The sequence below is a fragment of the Capricornis sumatraensis genome, chromosome 9 (assembly GCF_032405125.1).
Source record: "Capricornis sumatraensis isolate serow.1 chromosome 9, serow.2, whole genome shotgun sequence".
Classification (NCBI taxonomy): Eukaryota; Metazoa; Chordata; class Mammalia; order Artiodactyla; family Bovidae; genus Capricornis; species Capricornis sumatraensis.
Genome location: NC_091077.1, coordinates 58441663 through 58459586, shown reverse-complemented (window position 1 = coordinate 58459586; position 17924 = coordinate 58441663). Strand labels below are relative to the sequence as shown.

The 17924-nt window shown below is 38.4% G+C and overlaps 1 protein-coding gene across 2 annotated transcripts in view; it reads left to right on the top strand.

Annotated features, from left to right (window-relative positions):
* JAKMIP2 (janus kinase and microtubule interacting protein 2) overlaps positions 1–17924 on the top strand; it is a 56224-nt gene that overhangs the window by 25671 nt on the left and 12629 nt on the right. Inside the window, exons 9-17 of one of the 2 annotated variants that reach the window (XM_068980926.1) lie at positions 246–374; positions 2807–2890; positions 3567–3629; positions 6127–6225; positions 7596–7694; positions 9808–9861; positions 10914–10979; positions 14181–14249; positions 16788–16865. In XM_068980926.1, coding sequence (XP_068837027.1) covers positions 246–374; positions 2807–2890; positions 3567–3629; positions 6127–6225; positions 7596–7694; positions 9808–9861; positions 10914–10979; positions 14181–14249; positions 16788–16865 — 741 coding nt within the window. The remainder of the gene's footprint in view (positions 1–245; positions 375–2806; positions 2891–3566; positions 3630–6126; positions 6226–7595; positions 7695–9807; positions 9862–10913; positions 10980–14180; positions 14250–16787; positions 16866–17924) is intronic. The other variant, XM_068980927.1, reaches the window with a different exon arrangement.

Sequence of the window (17924 nt, the reverse complement as noted above, 5' to 3'; positions counted from 1 at the left end):
ATGGGTAATAATCAGAAATATATAAATAAGTAAATGCTTCTTTTATTTGTTAATACTTAAATATTTCTTCAATTTGCATCTTAAAAGTGTTATAGTGTTTGTGCCTGTAACATCCTTTAAAATTAAGAATAAAATTACATAGAATCCAAAATTATGCAAACTTTTATTTCTCTTTAAACAATATGCATGGACACAGGACATAAACATAACATAATTATTTTTTGGCTTTTTTTTTTAACCTCAAGAGTTTGGCAGCTGAAGAATCTGAGCTGAGATTCCGACAATTAACAAAAGAATACCAGGCTCTCCAAAGAGCATATGCCCTCCTGCAGGAGCAGACTGGAGGCATCATTGATGCTGAAAGAGAAGCCAAGGTTAGTGTACATCTGCGCAAGTGCCCTGAATGGGCTTGCAACAGCCGTAGCATAAAAGTGCCACAGACATAAAAGTATCAGTAGGATAGCTTTCCTTGTACCCTTCTCTCCAATGCAGCTTTTGAACTGCTTTATCTTTTATGTCAACAAACGCTGGCTCTAGAAACATTAGAACCAACTTAGATCAATGCTTTTGTTCCTTTAAAGACATTTGAGTGCCTAGTTCTCATTTATGCTATTTGAAAGCTTACACTTTCAAAGTTAGACAGTGTTGAATTTTGATAATCCATTTTTGTTTAGTTTCTTGCTTGAAAAAAAAAATCATCTTTCAAAAGCAATGGTTAGCCAGTTCCTTTTCTTAGTTCACAAGTGCCCAGCGTTACATTGACAGCTTACTGAGAATTGTCACTGATAATATCTCACTTAACCCTTGTGCCAGCCCTCTAAGGTAGGTATTTTATAATAGAGGAATTTGAGGCTCAGAGAGGTTAATTGAATTGCTCAAGATCACACAGCTAATAAATGGAAAACTGTTGATTCCAAGTCATATTTTACTAGGTCAGTAATTTTTTTCCATTATCTTGCAACTGCCTCACATAAGTCTATTAAAACACACACACACACACACACACACAGTACTAATACTTGACATTTACTGAGTCCTTGCTGTATTTCAAGCATTGTTCTGAGTATTTTATACACATTATCTTATATAATCCTAAAACAACTCTATAAGTTAGATGCTATTATTAACTCCTTTCTAGAGGGGAGGAAATAGTAGCTTAGTAGAAGTTAAATGTAGCTTAGTTATGTTAAGGCCAGGATATGTAGCTTATGGGAAAGCTAGAATACGAACCTAGTCCTCCTGAGTTCAGTCATCACCACCGTGCCATAACTGCCTCATATGTTAGTTTACATGGGTCAGAAATGAATGTGACCATCCAGTGATTTTATCTTATTCCCGTATTAGAAGGTCTACAGTGTACTGAGGAGTGCTGTAGGAACTATGTTAAGTTGGTTAGTGGGAAAGGATAGATATTATAACTATATATGTTTAAATGGTAGCATTCATACATACGTACATGCATACACACATACCTAAAAGAGCAAACTTTTTTTTTAAAAAAACCCATGGTGAATTGAAATAAACAGATAAGCAATCATTAGGAAAGGATGTGTGTGTGCTTTCATGTCTATGCCCAAGTACTATAAGAGTTGTGGATTCTTTTATCAGTATTTACTACCCATTCTTATGAGCATAGGATTGGTCAATGCAAATAACAGCATATGCCTTGTTTTTTGGAGAGGTGATGATGTAGAAACCAGTTCTCTCTTTAGTCTCACTCTCCCATCAAAATACAGGTTTAGAAATGTTTATGGCCATTAAAGTAAGAAAACTTACTATTCTAAGCAAAATAGTCTAAAACAAATCAACATGTGGGAAAAAGAGTAATAAATTTAAAGAAATTAGAAATAACAAAAATAGTTAATATAGGTGAAAAAGTTATCAGAGAAAACAGAAGACAGTTGTTTCAATACAAGAAATAAATAGGTTAAAGGTAACATAAAATAATTCATTCAAAGTTAAAATAATTGCCAGCTAAGTTTGAAATTTTTAAGGTAATTATAAAGGTAAATATAATTTTTATAATTTATAAAGGTAAATATAATATTTAACAGTTCAAAGAAATATTTTCCTCAAGTGAACAATAAGAAAATAATCCTTACCATCGCTGATTTTGTTCAACTTTATACCAAAGAAGCTATCCAGATCATAAGACAATGAAAAACAAAAAATGTGTATGGCCAGAAAATAAAAACAGATAATAGGATCATATAGAGAGAGAATAGAAGAGAATCTAAAAAATAACTATACTAAATGAAATAAGGTCATTCCATCCAAATCAGTGTCCCAAACTGCTGATGTGTATGCGTATGCACACACACACACACAAAGCACATGATAGATACATACATAAATACTTACACCGATTTGCATTTAGACTTACATATAAGGCACAAAATTGGCTTTGAAAGGTTTTGGAGAGGCAAACGCGAGAAGACTTTTCCAGAAGGGCACTTGTTCAAAGAAAGAAAGAAATGGAGAGGTTCAAGGCATATTTAGGAAACGAGATCACTAGGCGGTAAGGAGTGGACCCTGAACTGATGAATGGTGGGGAAAGATTGGAAATGTAAGACCAGTTCTCGAATCCCAAACTAAAGTTGAAATTTTAACCTGATGGTAAAGGGAGCCACTGAAAGTTATATGCAGAGAATTTAGAATGTAAAAATAGATTTAAAAGTTTCTTCAATGGTAGAAAATTATTTTTTCTTCTCTCTCATTGTTGAGTTCTAATCAGGGAACATGACGGGAAGAAAAAATGTAGAACTACCATTTTACTTATTGAGTTCTGGAATTTTGATTTCGCTAGGCTCAAGAACAACTCCAGGCCGAGGTGCTAAGGTATAAAGCCAAAATAGAAGATCTGGAAGCGACTCTGGCTCAGAAAGGGCAGGTAGGCATTTGGTTGCTCGCACTTCTGCAGATGCAGACGATTCAATCTGACCTTCCACTAGATCACCCTGTGCCCGTTCAGGACACGGCTTGGCTCTCCACAGTGATCTTCTCAAACTGTGTCCGAATGTTGAGCTCTCTGTTTCTGTCCCTGGTGTTTTGCTGGCCAGAGCGTGAACCCAGCTACAAGAGCGAATGAGGCTGGGCAAGAGAGAGAATGCCCAAGGAAGAGGAGCGCTGCACACTTAGCCTAGAGTGATCATGAACTGCTAAGACCAAGACCCGCCCCTCAAGCTGCATTCTTTGCCTCTATGCTACATTGATGGTTCTGCATTTTACTGTTTTCCATCCATATGTATCTAGCCTGTGTGCATTCTGACCCCTTTCACTTTTTGCCTGTGTGGTCACTTCTGAGTCCCCAGAAGGCTGGTCCTGGATTATTCAGACTGAAAAAGATAGAGTTAGCGAGTGACAGTGAAAAGGGGGTTAAATTTTCCTGGCAACTTTGGCCCCAACATCTTAGAATGAGGAGCTGGCTGGGGTGAGTGACATTTACCAGTCGTTGGCAGGCAAACAAACCGGGTGGAGAGAAGACAGCTCTGGCAAAGTGGTTTGACGACACATGCTCTTTCGTGCCACTCTGAAATGCTGACTGCGCGATATTCTTTGTCAAACAGGATTCACACTGGGTAGAAGATAAACAACTTTTCATTAAGAGAAACCAGGAGCTTTTAGAAAAGGTATGTGGGGCGCAACACCCTAATGGGGCAGAGGAGAGACTGATGAGAGATCCAGGAGCAGCAGGGGGTCCTCTCAGGAGTGGCACAGGGGCTAGGGGACGGGGAGGCTTTTCCGGCTGTGCTCCCCTCTGCTGCGTGCCCAACCGCATCTCTGTCACTGCCATCACCATCAGTTGAGTGGCCCGTGGTGTGCATGGCTCTGTGCTGGGCATTGTGCCGACTTGAAAGATGTGATCCCTGAAACCTATTGATTTGTTGCATATATATATACTGTATATTTACTGTACATATATATATACCCATACGCACACACATCCTATGTGGTTGTCCGTCTACAAGAACACTTATGAATAGGACTGATGATTTTGTACAAGGAAGTGACTCCAAGACATGCTGCAACCTAGCCTTGACTGGGTTCTCACTGTTAACTTTTTGCTAATCTTGGCTGCTTATTCATGTATTTATTTTATGAAAGAACGTTTCAAAAGATACATCCAAAGCATAAAGGAGCGTGTCCCAGAGGTTGTTCAACAAATCAAGATATAGAGCCGTAGTTTTGGCCCAATAGATAGAATTAATTTGGGTTAGCTGAACGTAGGCTTTGGATTTGGGGCAGTGAAATACAACAGAGATCATTTTACATTCAAACATGGCTTTTCCTTTGGTATTAACATTTACCTTTGATTACGTGAAGTGATTACAAAATAACCGTATATTATTCTTGACAAAAAGAGAAAGACCATGTGAGTAAGGGAAGTAATTCTGAAGGGTGACACAGAGTTATGTGAAAATTATTTTAGAATTGTTTCTACCAATATTCACTGGCCTTGACAAGTAATAAAAATGAACTGCAACACCCTGGTAAGCATGGTAAGGGAAAGAAGATGGTTGTCCTCCCTTCCCGCTGGTCGTGTCTCACTTTCTGCATGATAAGAGACAGAGCTGATGTATAGAAGCAGGGTAGGTATCCCAGGATTGAGAACTGGTACTCTCAGAAAGGTTAATGATCCCCGTAAAGAAACTTTATGGACACTGGCCCTCGTTTTTCAATTGCAGCCACCTGTGAATCATTAATATGATGGCTAGTGCTACGCACCAGATCCAGGAATTTCCGCAAATATCCCATCTCTGATCTCAATCCAAGATTCTAGGAAATAGTCAACTTATAAAAACTTTCGAATGTTTACTAAACCACAAAAATCTAATGTAAAAAACTTGGTTGACTACATAAATTAATGTCATATAGTATCTCACTTCCCCCTATATTTATTTTTCTATATCAGGAGGCTAAGTGAAAAGAGAATTTTAGTAGTCTCCGAGATGCCCAGTAATAAGTGTTATCACACTGTTTATCATCTAAAAACTAACTCGCATTATGTCTGTCTGATTTCCTTTGGTCTATAAAGGGAATTTTTGAGCTCAGCCTTCCAAGAGTAAAAGAAAACCAAAGCGACAATAAAACTAAACACTCTACTTCAAGTGTTTACGCTTAAGAAAGTAAGATTTGCTCTAGATTAAAAAGCCCTTGATTTTTTATTTCTAAATTCAAGATTTTAAATAGTCACCGCACAGAAGGCCCACTCACACAGCTAATATTGAAGGCAGCGTCAAACCGATTGCAGACCATGGAAATGTTCTGATGCCTTGTGCACTTGGGTTCTGTGTGTATATATATAGTATATATGCAGGGCAAGGCAGGTTTGTACACAAACAAACTTAATGGCATACTTCATCAGATTATACTAGACATCCTACAGGAAAACCCTGTGGGAAAACAGAACGGAGAGGTGTCATTTTGGATTGAGGAGCCAGGGGAAGCCTCTTATGGTAGGAGATGTCATGGAAGTGTAGGATTTCCTAACCTAGAAAAGGAAATGGGAGAACCCTTTTCAGGCCGAGATGGGCCGACAGAGCTCCTGGAGTAATCAGACCATAGGGTAGATCTGGGTTTCTAGATCCAAGTGCATGTAATCGCATGTGAGTGAGTGTGTGTATGTATGTAGACAAACAGTGATAACACCTAAATATGATGAGCAGATTATTAAAGTTTTTTATTTCCATATTGAGACTTTGGCTTTATTCTGAAGGTAACTAGAATTCAACAAAGTTTTGTATAGGATCAGAGCTGTTTTATAAAAAATATTTCTTCAGCAACTTGTAACTCCAGAAATAAGAGGTGTCAGTCTCCGTTGTTTGCATCATATAATCTAGTTCTTGAACACTGTCCCTGACCACATGGGACAGATTCATTTTTCACAGGGTCCCTAGACTTGATCTCAATGAATGGAGTATCCTCCAGCATTTTCCTCTATGACCCAAACAATTCAACCAAAGGGTAACTAGAAGGAAAGCCAAAGATTTCACATGTACTTGGGATTTTTTCTTCATAATCTAGATGCTTTATTCACTGAGTAAATGAATGCTGTCCATGCTCGCTTTGCAAAGTTGTAGATGCTTTTTTGCAATGTCCACCTAACTTGAGGATTTACTTTATTAGATAGAAAAACAAGAGGCAGAAAATCACCGTCTCCAACAGGAACTACAGGATGCCAGAGACCAGAATGAGCTGCTGGAGTTTCGAAACCTAGAACTAGAAGTAAGGAAATGATGATGATGATAAAAATAATCATGACAATTAACATACACTGATCCCACTCTAGGTGTGAGGTGCCGAATTAAGCATTTCAGATACATACACACCCTGGACCTCACAGCCACAACCAAGATTTGACTGATGAGGCAATTGAGGTTAAATAACTTGCCCAACTCCTGTGACTAGTCAGTGGTGAAACACTGATGCAACTCAGAATTGTCTGCCTTTATGAATAAGACTAATGAATAATTTTTATGGCAACCCACTCCAGTACTCTTGCCTGGAAAATCCCATGGGCAGAGGAGCCTGGTAGGCTGCAGTCCATGGGGTCACGACACAACTGAGCAACTTCACTTTCACGTTCATGCATTGGAGAAGGAAATGGCAACCTACTCCAGTGTTCTTGCCTGGTGAATCTCAGGGACGGGGGAGCCTGGTGGGCTGCTGTCTCTGGGGTCGCACAGAGTCGGACGTGACTGAAGCGACTTAGCAGCAAGTAGATTTCAAACTTCATAAATATTTCATTTCTTTAACATAATCATTTCTATCCTCCATTGAATTCTGACTCAGAAAAATTTCTTTTATATATTTCAAATTATATTTCAAAATATACTATATACAAAAGTATTTTATTGTTAGACTCTTGAATTTGTAAGTAAACTTTTTATTCTGTAGTGCATTATGCAAAAGGCTAAGAAGCAAGGTAATTTGTTTTAGGAAATTCTCTGGTTAACTTAAGTTTCAGAGTCTATATTTTTAAAGTAAAACATAATCAAATCATATTCTGATTGTATCATGCAGAATCTGGCTAAGGGTCTGGTTGAAGTATGCTGATATGTAAAGGATAAGAAAATTTCCCATTTGATTTCTTTGTTATTTTGCCAGCAATTTCTTCTTGAAGATATTTCACATTAGGTTTGAATAATATCAAACATTAGGTTTGAGTAGAGTTTGCAGTTGGTATGCTTCAGGAAAGAAGTAAGTCATTTTGGTAGCCCACTTATCATACTCATCAAGCTTGAGTGAACTGAATATGCAAAAGGCCCTGAGCTGCCATAAAGCTTCATGGTCAGAAGATTCTTTGTGACACCTGAAAGCTCTAACTATTCATACAGTTTAAAATGGAACTTCACTTCCCACATTTCCCTGATCAAAAAAATTTGCAAACCTGGATGACATGGTGATAATCAGTTCTTTTCCATTACATTCAAGCATGAACATCTTGAGTTCAATTTCCTTTTTCTTTTTTTTGCCAAATGGCATATTGATAAACTGCTGAAATAGCATAGAGAACACAGAAAACTGGTTTAGTGGTTAATCAGTTGATGCTTTTTTTTTTTTCAATTCCTATATATTCTTCACTGTATTTCAAGGAAAGAGAGAGACGATCCCCTCCATTTAATCTACAAATTCACCCATTCTCAGATGGTGTGAGTGCTCTCCAGATCTACTGTATGAAAGAAGGTGTCAAGGTAGGCAGACGTTTCCTTGTGTGTGTTGTGGACAGTAGAAGATCTGGGAATTGGAAAAGGGGAGGTTGCTGGTCACCGTTTGGTCGTTCAGTCACTGGGTGTCATTTTGATACAAACCATGTAGGAACTGAAAATAGTCACATCTATGGGAGAATTAACAGAATGTACACAAATAAACGTGTGACAGATATATGAATGGTAACAGCAAAAAAAAAATAGGAAGCAATGATTATTTTAAAAAGAGTGATATAGAATCAAAATATGTGTAAAGATAATTACCCTTGATTATCTAGAGGAAATATTAAATAAATTCAGTGCTTGAAGAAACATATTTCAAGCATGCCAGATAAAAAGGTATTTGTTGTGCTGTTCTGATGGCTGTGGAATTCGTTATCTTGGAATTTCAGTATTAGAAGAAATCTAGAAATCATCTCACCACCATCTCTTTTGTTGTGAGTGTTTTAGGTAGGATTTCCCTTTGGGGTTTCCCTGGTGGCTCAGACAGTAAAGAATGTGCCTGCAATGCAGGAAACCCAGGTTTGATTACTGGGGAGGGGGAAGATCCCCCAGAGAAGGGAACGACTACCCACTCCAGTATTCTTGCCTGGGAAATCCCACTGATGGAGGAGCCTGGCGGGCTACAATCCATGGGGGGGTCGCAAAGAGTCAGACATGACTGAGCAACTGACACACTCCCTTTTGGAAGGTTTTAGGGATTATAACATGTTGTCCACGTAGACATAGTATGTAATTTTATTTTTAGTGATGTTGGAATACATTTTAAATGTTAAGGTCTAGTGGAAGTGGCTCCTTCTCCTGGAAAATATATTGTCCTTGCATGTGACAAAATCACATAGCAACGGTCTGTTCCAGATGTAAGGCTAGGAGTCCTCCTGCTCGTGCCTTCTGCACGGCCCCGCCTGCTCCCACTCTGACTGCCAAATATACCTGCTTTAGTTGCCTTCTCTTTACCTCTGAGACTGAGCTAGACTTTTGTATTTCTGCCGATAGGGATCTGCTATACTGTTATCTCTGGGCTTCCCAAGTGGTGCTAGTAGTAAAGAACCCGCCTGCCAATGCAGGAGACTTAAAGAGATTTGGATTTGATCCCTGGGTTGGTAAGATCCCCTGGAGGAGGGCATGGCAACCCACTCCAGTACTCTTGCCTGGAGAATCCCATGGACAGAGGAGCCTGGAAGCCTTCGGTCTATAGGGTCACAAAGAATCAGACACGACTGAAGCAACTTAGCACACACACACACACATAGTGTTATCTGAACATAAGGAAGAGGAGAAAGTGGTACTAATGGGGAAATCAGGTAGAAAATTGTGCTTCCTTGACTTCCATCGTAAACCCTTCTCGTGTTGTTTAAACTTCTGGCCTACATGAAAATTTGTAAACCAAAGCAATTTTTCGATTCAACTCTAAATGAGAAGCACTTCACCTTGTCTTTTCCTTAGATGTTTTGTTTTTAAATAAATCACAGACAACCTAATCCAGTGTATGTAATTTATACCCAACAGCACTTTAAATGGTGCAGTTGCTTCAAACTGACTGGGGTGGGGCGATATAATAAAAATAAGCTGTTTCCCATAAATGGAATTAATACTAAATACCCCAAAAATGAAACTGCACTATAGTTTTCTATGCAGCTGTCAAAATCTCAACCAGGTCAGATCCCATTAGAGTGAAATTGGCTGGTTATTTAAATTTATTACTGTTACTTTTCTTTATATTTGAAATCTACCACAGTCGGAACAAAGGTTCAGTAATCATGAGAAAAAAATTTACCGAGAAAATTTTGAGTTCTTATACATCCTAGACCCTTTTATATACAGTCTTTTTATCCTCAAATCAGCCTGTGAAGGAGAAGGAAGTATTTATCTCCATTTTGCAATGGGCTGAATTGAAAATGCATTGTTAAGGAGTTTTGCCAGGTTCACACAGCTCATAAGAAGCAGAGTGGAAATGTAAAACCAGTTGTGACTGATTGAAAACAGCTCAAGGAGGTACAGGCTTTAAAATGTCCTCTCTCATTAAGGTTAGGGCACTGATAGAATGGTTAAGCCACTCTTGCGCCTTTGACTTGAATGCAACTCCTTGATTTTGCAGGATGTGAATATCCCTGATCTCATAAAGCAGCTTGATATCTTGGGTGATAATGGGGTAAGTAATAAATAAAGTGCAGTAGAAATATGAATTTGTCTAAAGAGAAGCAAGAAATACTTGCCAATGCATCATGCGTAAAATAAGAGCAAGTGACGAGAACTCTATTCACTAATTTGTAATAACCTAAAAGGGAAAAGAATCTGAAAAAGAATATATATAACTAAGTCACTGTGCTGTGCACCTGAAACTAACACAACATTGTAAATCAACTATACTTGAAATACATACATTCTTACATACATACCTAAATTGAAAAAAACTTTAAAAAAAATAGTGACAAATCAGACTCCAGGTTCGCTTAAGCTTATGAATTCTGGAAGAGAATCAACAACTTATCAGGCCACTCGGTTTAAGGATTATAAGGGTCTCTGCAAGGTAGTGGCAGAAGTGGGAACGCAGAAGGTGCTTTTCTTGGGCAGGTTTCAGGTTGGCATGCCGACGACATCAGCGGTGATTAAAGCTAATTACCTTCTAACTGTTGCTGGGAGGCATCCGCCATAAAATTAATCAGTCATGCAGTTGCAAATACTGCTAAATAGTAGGGTTGGTGGCAGCCCCATAAAAATGTACCAGGAAACTATAATCCTTTTTCTTTCTAAAACACCTTCCTGACAGGGTCAAGGCATATTAATTCAGTGGGAGGACCATTCATTGAGATACTCGATGAATGACGCATGTAGGTTGAAATAGTCATGCTATTTTTTTCCCTTGAAAAATTATCAAAGCAGAAAACAAAATCAATTAAATCATATCAAACTGCTATGAAGAGATTTTATTTCATTTTGGTTTCTGCTTTTCTTATGACTGTTAATGAAGTACATTTACAGTGAAACATAAAATCAAGTCAGGACTGGAGAGATATAAAAGCATCACATTTAATGTACTTTTTACAGGTTTTGAATGAACACGTTGTTAGGAATTATTACTGAATAGAATAGACTGTGAATGTTCCATGCATGTATATGTGGCAGGCAAGTTAGGTAGTATTTTCTAACAGTGTAAATGTCGTCTTCAGCTTATTTTCTTTCTCTCCCCATCACCCCGCACAGAATTTAAGAAATGAAGAGCAAGTGGCTATAATTCAGGCCAGCACTGTGCTGTCCCTGGCAGAAAAGGTAATAAATTGTACTAACATTCAAATCATCTCAGTGTCTGACTTAACGCCTGGGGTGGAAGGACATTCTCTTTGCACCTGATTTTGCATTATTGAATACCTAATAAATATTTTATTCTTAATCCAGCTAGAATGAGAATATACAAAATAAGAGTCTACACACTGATTTGGGGTGGGTACTTTGAAGCCTCTTAAAAATATACTTATGTAAAAATGCAAAACCTGGATTACATTACTGAAGCCATTGTTTTACCAAGCTGGGAAACCAATAAAGAAGACGTTTTCGTTAAGAGGTGGAAAATTGGAGCAGCATGGCTCTTTCTACGGGTTTTTCCTTGGATGTGTACATAACCAGTTGTTCCAACTGATTTTGTAACTTGGTGGCTCCCTGCGGCCTCATTCAGAAAACGTTAACTTGGGAACTGTCAGACGGGCAGCGCTGAGCGTTCTCTTGCCCCCTTGTGTTTACATCTGGTAAATGCAAGGGAGAGAAAAAAGGAAAGAGCCAAGTGAAGAAGCCTGGTAACTGGCTGTATTCTGGGTGCTTTGAAAATCGGCACATAGTTAACTGGTGCACACAGTTGGATAAAGTGAGAACTGTCGTATAAGTTTCTTGAGATGTTTTTTTTTGATTTCATAAATGCATAGAAATCATGTTGTAAACTAAATGAAACCTTGAGCAAGCATTCACCTTGCACCAATCTAGTTTAGTTACTCAAACAAAATAATGACATCAAGAAAAAAATGGCAGAGGTAGAAGGATTTCTATAACATAAAAAGGTACTTAAGAAATATTGAAACAGTCCTTTTTTACATCTGATTCAAGCAAAGTGTGAAAAAAGCAACGTTTTGCTGACAACTAGGGAAGTTTTAATATGGACCAGGTACCAGATGATAAAAGGAATTAATGTTAAGTTTGCAGTGTGGAAATGGTCTTGTGGTTGTATTCTTTTTTAAGACCCGAAGTGTTAGGGATACATCCTGAAGTAGATCATGGGAAATATCTGGAATTTGCTGTTTAACTCTTTCTGTCTACCTGTACGTATTTATACCCCTTGGTCCTTTATACTATTGGTTTTGTCAAGCTTTCCCTTCTTCCCTTTTTTACCCTTGTCTGGCTAAATATTAATCATCAGACCCTCCCATACATGGGGAAGCCTTCCTACTCACCCAAGTCTAGTTAGGTCTTCTTTCTCTGTGTTTCTTCAGTGACCTGTGCTTCTGTTACCCTGGATTTTAACAACTGTAACACAAACACCTTTTTTTAAATTTTAATTTATGCTGTTGTTCACTAGATTATGAGTTCCATGAGGCAACTCTGGATTCTGTTTTTCACTCTTTGTTTTCCTAGTTTCCCAGCCCAGCATATTTAATAAGAGATCAATCAGCGTTTACTGAATGAGTGAATTCATGAAGACATTGTTCTAGTGATACAATAATAAAGAAAACACAGTCTTACCACCAGTTCTGCTACATTTATTTGGCAGTGATAGCCAGAGCATCTCATCCAGTTGGGGTCATAAAGGGCTTTTCTTTATTGCAAGAAAAGTCACTTTAGTTTAGGACTGCAAAGAAAACTTGGGGAAGTTTCTATGAAAGGCAGAGACTACTTCATTTGACAGTTCTCTTAAAAACATGATGTACAAGAGAATTTGTTTCTCAATGTAAGTGGGCAGCAAGCCAGAGGGAGCGTTTTAATAAAACTGGGTGGTACACAATTGCAATATGAGGCTGTGTACAAGAAACCCATGACTTTGGACTGAAATTTGTTTCATGAGGGAAGTTCTGTGTATGTTCAAGAGCTGAGAGACTAGCATCTCTCCAGTCTCCATGTCTGTCTGTATTTCCCCATGTTCCTTACAGCCAAACAGCTGTTAGTGGCAGTCCCTTGTGAATATCAAGGCTTTAATATATAGAAAAATGTTCAGTACACCGCATAATTTATCACAAACCAAGAAAAAATAGCTAGTAGTGAGGCAAATTTCTAACAGTGCAGAAGTATAAAAATGAATGTTAACCAAAAAAACTAGAATCCCGTTGAGTGCCTAGTAGATGCAATACACTGTGAATGGGGCCTTAGGTTAATTATCTTCTTTACACTTCACATTATTATTAATCTCATTTCACAGATAAGAAAGTTGAGACTTAGAGTAACGAGGTAATGTTTCAAACCCACACAGCTGTGAAAAGCTAAGATTGGGATTAGACCCAAGGTAGCTGGGAAAGATTGAAGGCAAGAGGAGAAGGGGATGACAGAGAATGAGATGGTTAGATGGCATCACCAACTCAATGGACATGAGTTTGTGCAGACTCCTGGGAGATGGTGAAGGACAGGGAGGCCGACAGGGTGGCCCAGCAGTTCATGGGGTTGCAAAGCATCTGTCATGACTTAGCGACTGAGCAACAACGAAGTTGACCTCTAGGACCCACACACTTAATTATTTTGCCCAGTTGCCTCCCTGGGGGACAAACTGTTGGTTAATTTTGTAAAGACCCATTATAATAATTTATTCTCTGAAACCATATATGTGGTAGGGTCACACTATATTATTCGAAGTCTGAATTTATTCAGGGTGTTGATCAGTGCTAATATTAATGCCATCTAATGTTGATGTTCTAATACTTAGAACAATATATTCTAAGTATTAAGAAAGTAAATTCTCTGTGTGATTTAAAATGTGTCTGTACTCAACAAAATGATTCTTCAACATGTAGCTGTGATCAGTTTCATATACTGAAAAATTGCCATTTCTCCATCTCACCTGTTGCTCTTTCTCTCTTCGTGCTTCCTCCAGTCATAGGGAATTAGACATACCTTCAGCTTGGAACTTGCCCCTCACTTTTGCCTGGTCATCACTGACTCAATTTTTACACTTCAGTGTAATGTCATTTCCAAGAAAGCCTCTCATGGCAATCTCCAATGAGGGCAAATTATGTATTTCTTATTCACCCTCACATCCCTGGTACCTAGCACATTGCCTGACACATGGTGGATAACAGTGAAGGCATTTGTTGAATGAATAGTGAATTAATGGATGAGTGGGAAATTATAAACTTGTTTCTGAGCTAAGAGATAAAATGCACCAAGATAAAATGCCCTTAGTAGACTAAGAACTTCAGAAAAATCGGCAGCTCAGGAGATAGTACCATCTAGACCACATCAAGCAGTCATGTCAAACCCTGTGTCTGTTTTACTCCATAGTGGATCCAGCAAATTGAAGGAGCAGAGGCTGCCCTGCACCAGAAAATGATGGAATTGGAAAGTGACATGGTGAGTAAAGATGAGGTATCATAAAAACAGAGAAAAATTGAAATACCCGTCAATTTCAAGTTACAGTCTCTAAAAATGTCACATTGTAATTTTGTAGTATTTCCAAAACTAATGCTGAAGAAAATCCAGTTATATGTTTTTTTCCCCCTTAGGCTAAATAATTTTTCTACCGTATATAATTATAGTAAACTTTACAGAAATGATGGGTATGACTTTGGTATTAAAAATCTCCAAGCCATCTCGCTCCCATTAAGATGGCTGCTACTAAAAACAAAACAAAACAAAATAGTAATGTACAATGATGAAGATGTGGAGAAATTGGAACCCTGTGCAATACTGCTGGGAGTATAAAATGGTACAGCTGCTATGAAAAGCAGTATGCTTAGTGATAGCTCAGAAAATTCAAAATGGTATTACCACATGATACAACAACACCACTTCTGGGGATATACTCATAACAATTGAAAGTGGGCTCTTGAAGAGATTTTTGTGTTCAAAAGCAGCATTATTCACTATAGCTTAAACATGGAAGCAAGCCAAGTGTCTGTATCAGTGGATGAATGGATAAGCAAAATGTGGTATATACATCCATGGAATATTATTCAGCCTTTAAAAAGGAAGGACGTTCTCCTACATGCTCCAGCAAGACTGAACTTTGAGGACGTATGCTAAGTGAAATAAGTCAATCACACAAAGACCAGTACTGTGCGATTCTACTTACATAAGGTACCTGGAGTAGTCTAACTCATAGAAACAGAAGACACAATAATGGCTGTCAGGAGCTAAGAGGAAGAAATGGGCACTTGTTGTTTAATAGGTACAGAGTTTCAATTTTGCAGATAAAACAAACCCTGGAGATTGGTCTCATAACCTTGTGAATATACTTAACATTGCTGAACTGCACACTTAGAATGGTTATGGTTATAAAGTTTTTATTATATGTATTTTGCCACAGTTAACTTTTGTTTAAATCCGCTAGCCTGGGAATTGGTCCTTATTACTGTTGTCACTATTACTAAAAAACAGGCAGCAATTCCTGTTCGGCTGGAGAATCTTATAGTAAAAACAACTTGAATTTCTATAGCACGTGACAGCTTGTAAATTTGTAAAATTTGCTGATATTTTACACAGAACTTACATTGTACCAACAGGTTAGGCTCTAAAATCAAAAGATTTAATAAGAACTGTCTATATTCAAAATACCCTTGAACACTTTAAACACAAAAATTTTTATTAGGCAATCAGATGGTTACAGGCACTGTTGTAGGCACTGGAGCTCAGATGCAATCAGCTGGAAGTCAACAGCAAAATTGCATGCAGACATATCCTCTCTTGAAATCAACGCAGAACTTCCGTGGCGGTGCAGTGGGTAAGAATCCCTGCCAATGCAGAGGACACGGGTTTGATCCCTGGTCCAGGAACATGACACATACTGCTGAGCAAGTAAGCCCATGTGCCACAACTACTGAGTCTGTGCTCTGGACTCCAAGAGCTGCAGCTGCTGGAGCCCGTGTGCCCTGGAGCCTATGCTCCACAACAAGAGAAGCCATCTCAGTGAGAAGCCCGTGTACCACAGCGAAGAGTAGCCCCTGCTCACCGCAGCTAGAGAAAGTCCAGGCCACCCAGCAATGAAGACCCAGCACAGTCAAAAATAAAAACAGGGGAAAAAAAGTTGGTGCAGTCAAGTTTACCTTCAGCATTGGAAGAGACCCTTGTTCCTTGTTAAGCGTACAAAGAAAGAATTAACTCGTGTTTAGGGCTATGTTCTGTACAAAGATATATTTTTTAATGCAAATGACAGGATGCTTGCAATATGAGAACCACTCAGAAACTGAGAACAAGCAAGGTAACATCAGCCTTACATCTCCTGGATCACCGTGGCTCTATAGCAAGGGCAGACACTTACTCATTAAGTAGCAGTGTGGGTGGAATCACTCCCACTCTCTGAATTACTATCTAGCTTTGCGTTTGCTAATGATTCACAGTTGAGTTTGAATGAATTAAGTTTCTTATTATACAACTCTGCTCTATTACATTTCATAACATTCTCATAAAAATATACTCTCATAGTATACTTACACAGATATGCTTATTAGTTAGCATCTATAGCATTTATCTTGTCAAAAATTTATCCTTAGGGACTTCCCTGGCAGTCTATTGGTTAAGACTACTTCCACTGCAGGGGTCTCCTGTTCGATCCCTGGTCAGGGAAACAAGATCCTATATGTTATGCAGTGAAGCCATAACAAACAAAAAAAGTCTGTCCTTAGTGGCACACTCTTAAATTGATATGAAAATTCTTTTAGACATTCCATGTGGATTGTTTGTCATTTTATGCTTCTTTCCACTGATTTTTACATCCCCTGTGTGAAACTGTAAAAGTTGAACTATTTCCCCGAAAGACAAGATCTCTGACCCTACAAAGACTAGTGATTTGTCTTACAGTGGAATTAGAGAAAACATTAATCAGTACAATTTAGGTATCACGTTCTTGTTAACTAAGCTGACTCCATCTACTAATGTGGCCATTTTTTCTAGGAACAATTCTGCAAAATCAAAGGCTATCTGGAGGAAGAGCTAGACTACAGGAAACAAGCCCTCGACCAAGCATATATGGTAGGTACAAGAGACATTCAAGACACTCTGAGTGTGGATGGTTAAATGCTCTGTAGTAAACCATCCTGTGTAATTTGTCATGTCATGTATGTGAATAGACCACAACATGCAGCTCGCTTATCCAGAGGATTCCAGTTCTCATTTTAGACCAAATGTACATCTCTAGCCCTTTGTGTTATAATACTATTATAATAGTTAATAAATATTTCATTGTAATTCATTTTTCAAACAGTTGAATTATGTTAAATAATATTTAAATGAAAGACAGACTGGATGACAGTGTTGATTACAGAGAAATTTAGTAAATAAAATCTGATTGTTGGGGATCCTAATCTAAGGGTAGAATAATAATGTATGTAACATGATACATATTTTCAATTCATTTATTTCTTACAACAACCCTATGAGGTATAGGGAATATTATTATTTCTATATTACATAAGAGAAAATGAAGGCTTAGAGAGAGGAAGACGTTGGCCCAGCTTGGAAAGTGAGTAGGTAGTGCTTAGGTTTGAGTCCAGGCATTGTGGCCGTAACTACCATAATCCAGCTTCAGTGAGTAAGGCTGTATGGGGGAAATGGGCTGTATCTTTCTCTCTCCTCCAGATTATGCTGACTTGGGAGCACATTTGATCCACTCCCCTGTAACAAACTCATAAAGCATCATTCTTAATGTTGGACTGCAGCTTGGATTTCTTCTCTCTGAGTGGGCACCACCCTGCCCTGCCACCATAACACAGTGTAATGACTCAAGACAAAAAGAGGAAACTTAAAAGTTTTTATAATGCTTTCCTGGAAGCAACCTGAATTGCTGTTGGGAAAAGAGTGAAGCACTTAGCCCCTGCTGATAACAAAGATGAGTTGGTACTTCCCCTCCAAGTTGAGTAAGGGATTCTGAACACTGCCTGATGGGGAAAGGGAGTTGCCCTCTGCTTAGAGAATAAAGAAGGAGGTGACTTTTCCCTCCCTACCTACCCTTTCAACCTTGCCTCCTCTACCTACACATGATAACGTTAGACCATGTATGTGTGTCCCAGGACTGAAGACTTTATCTTTAAC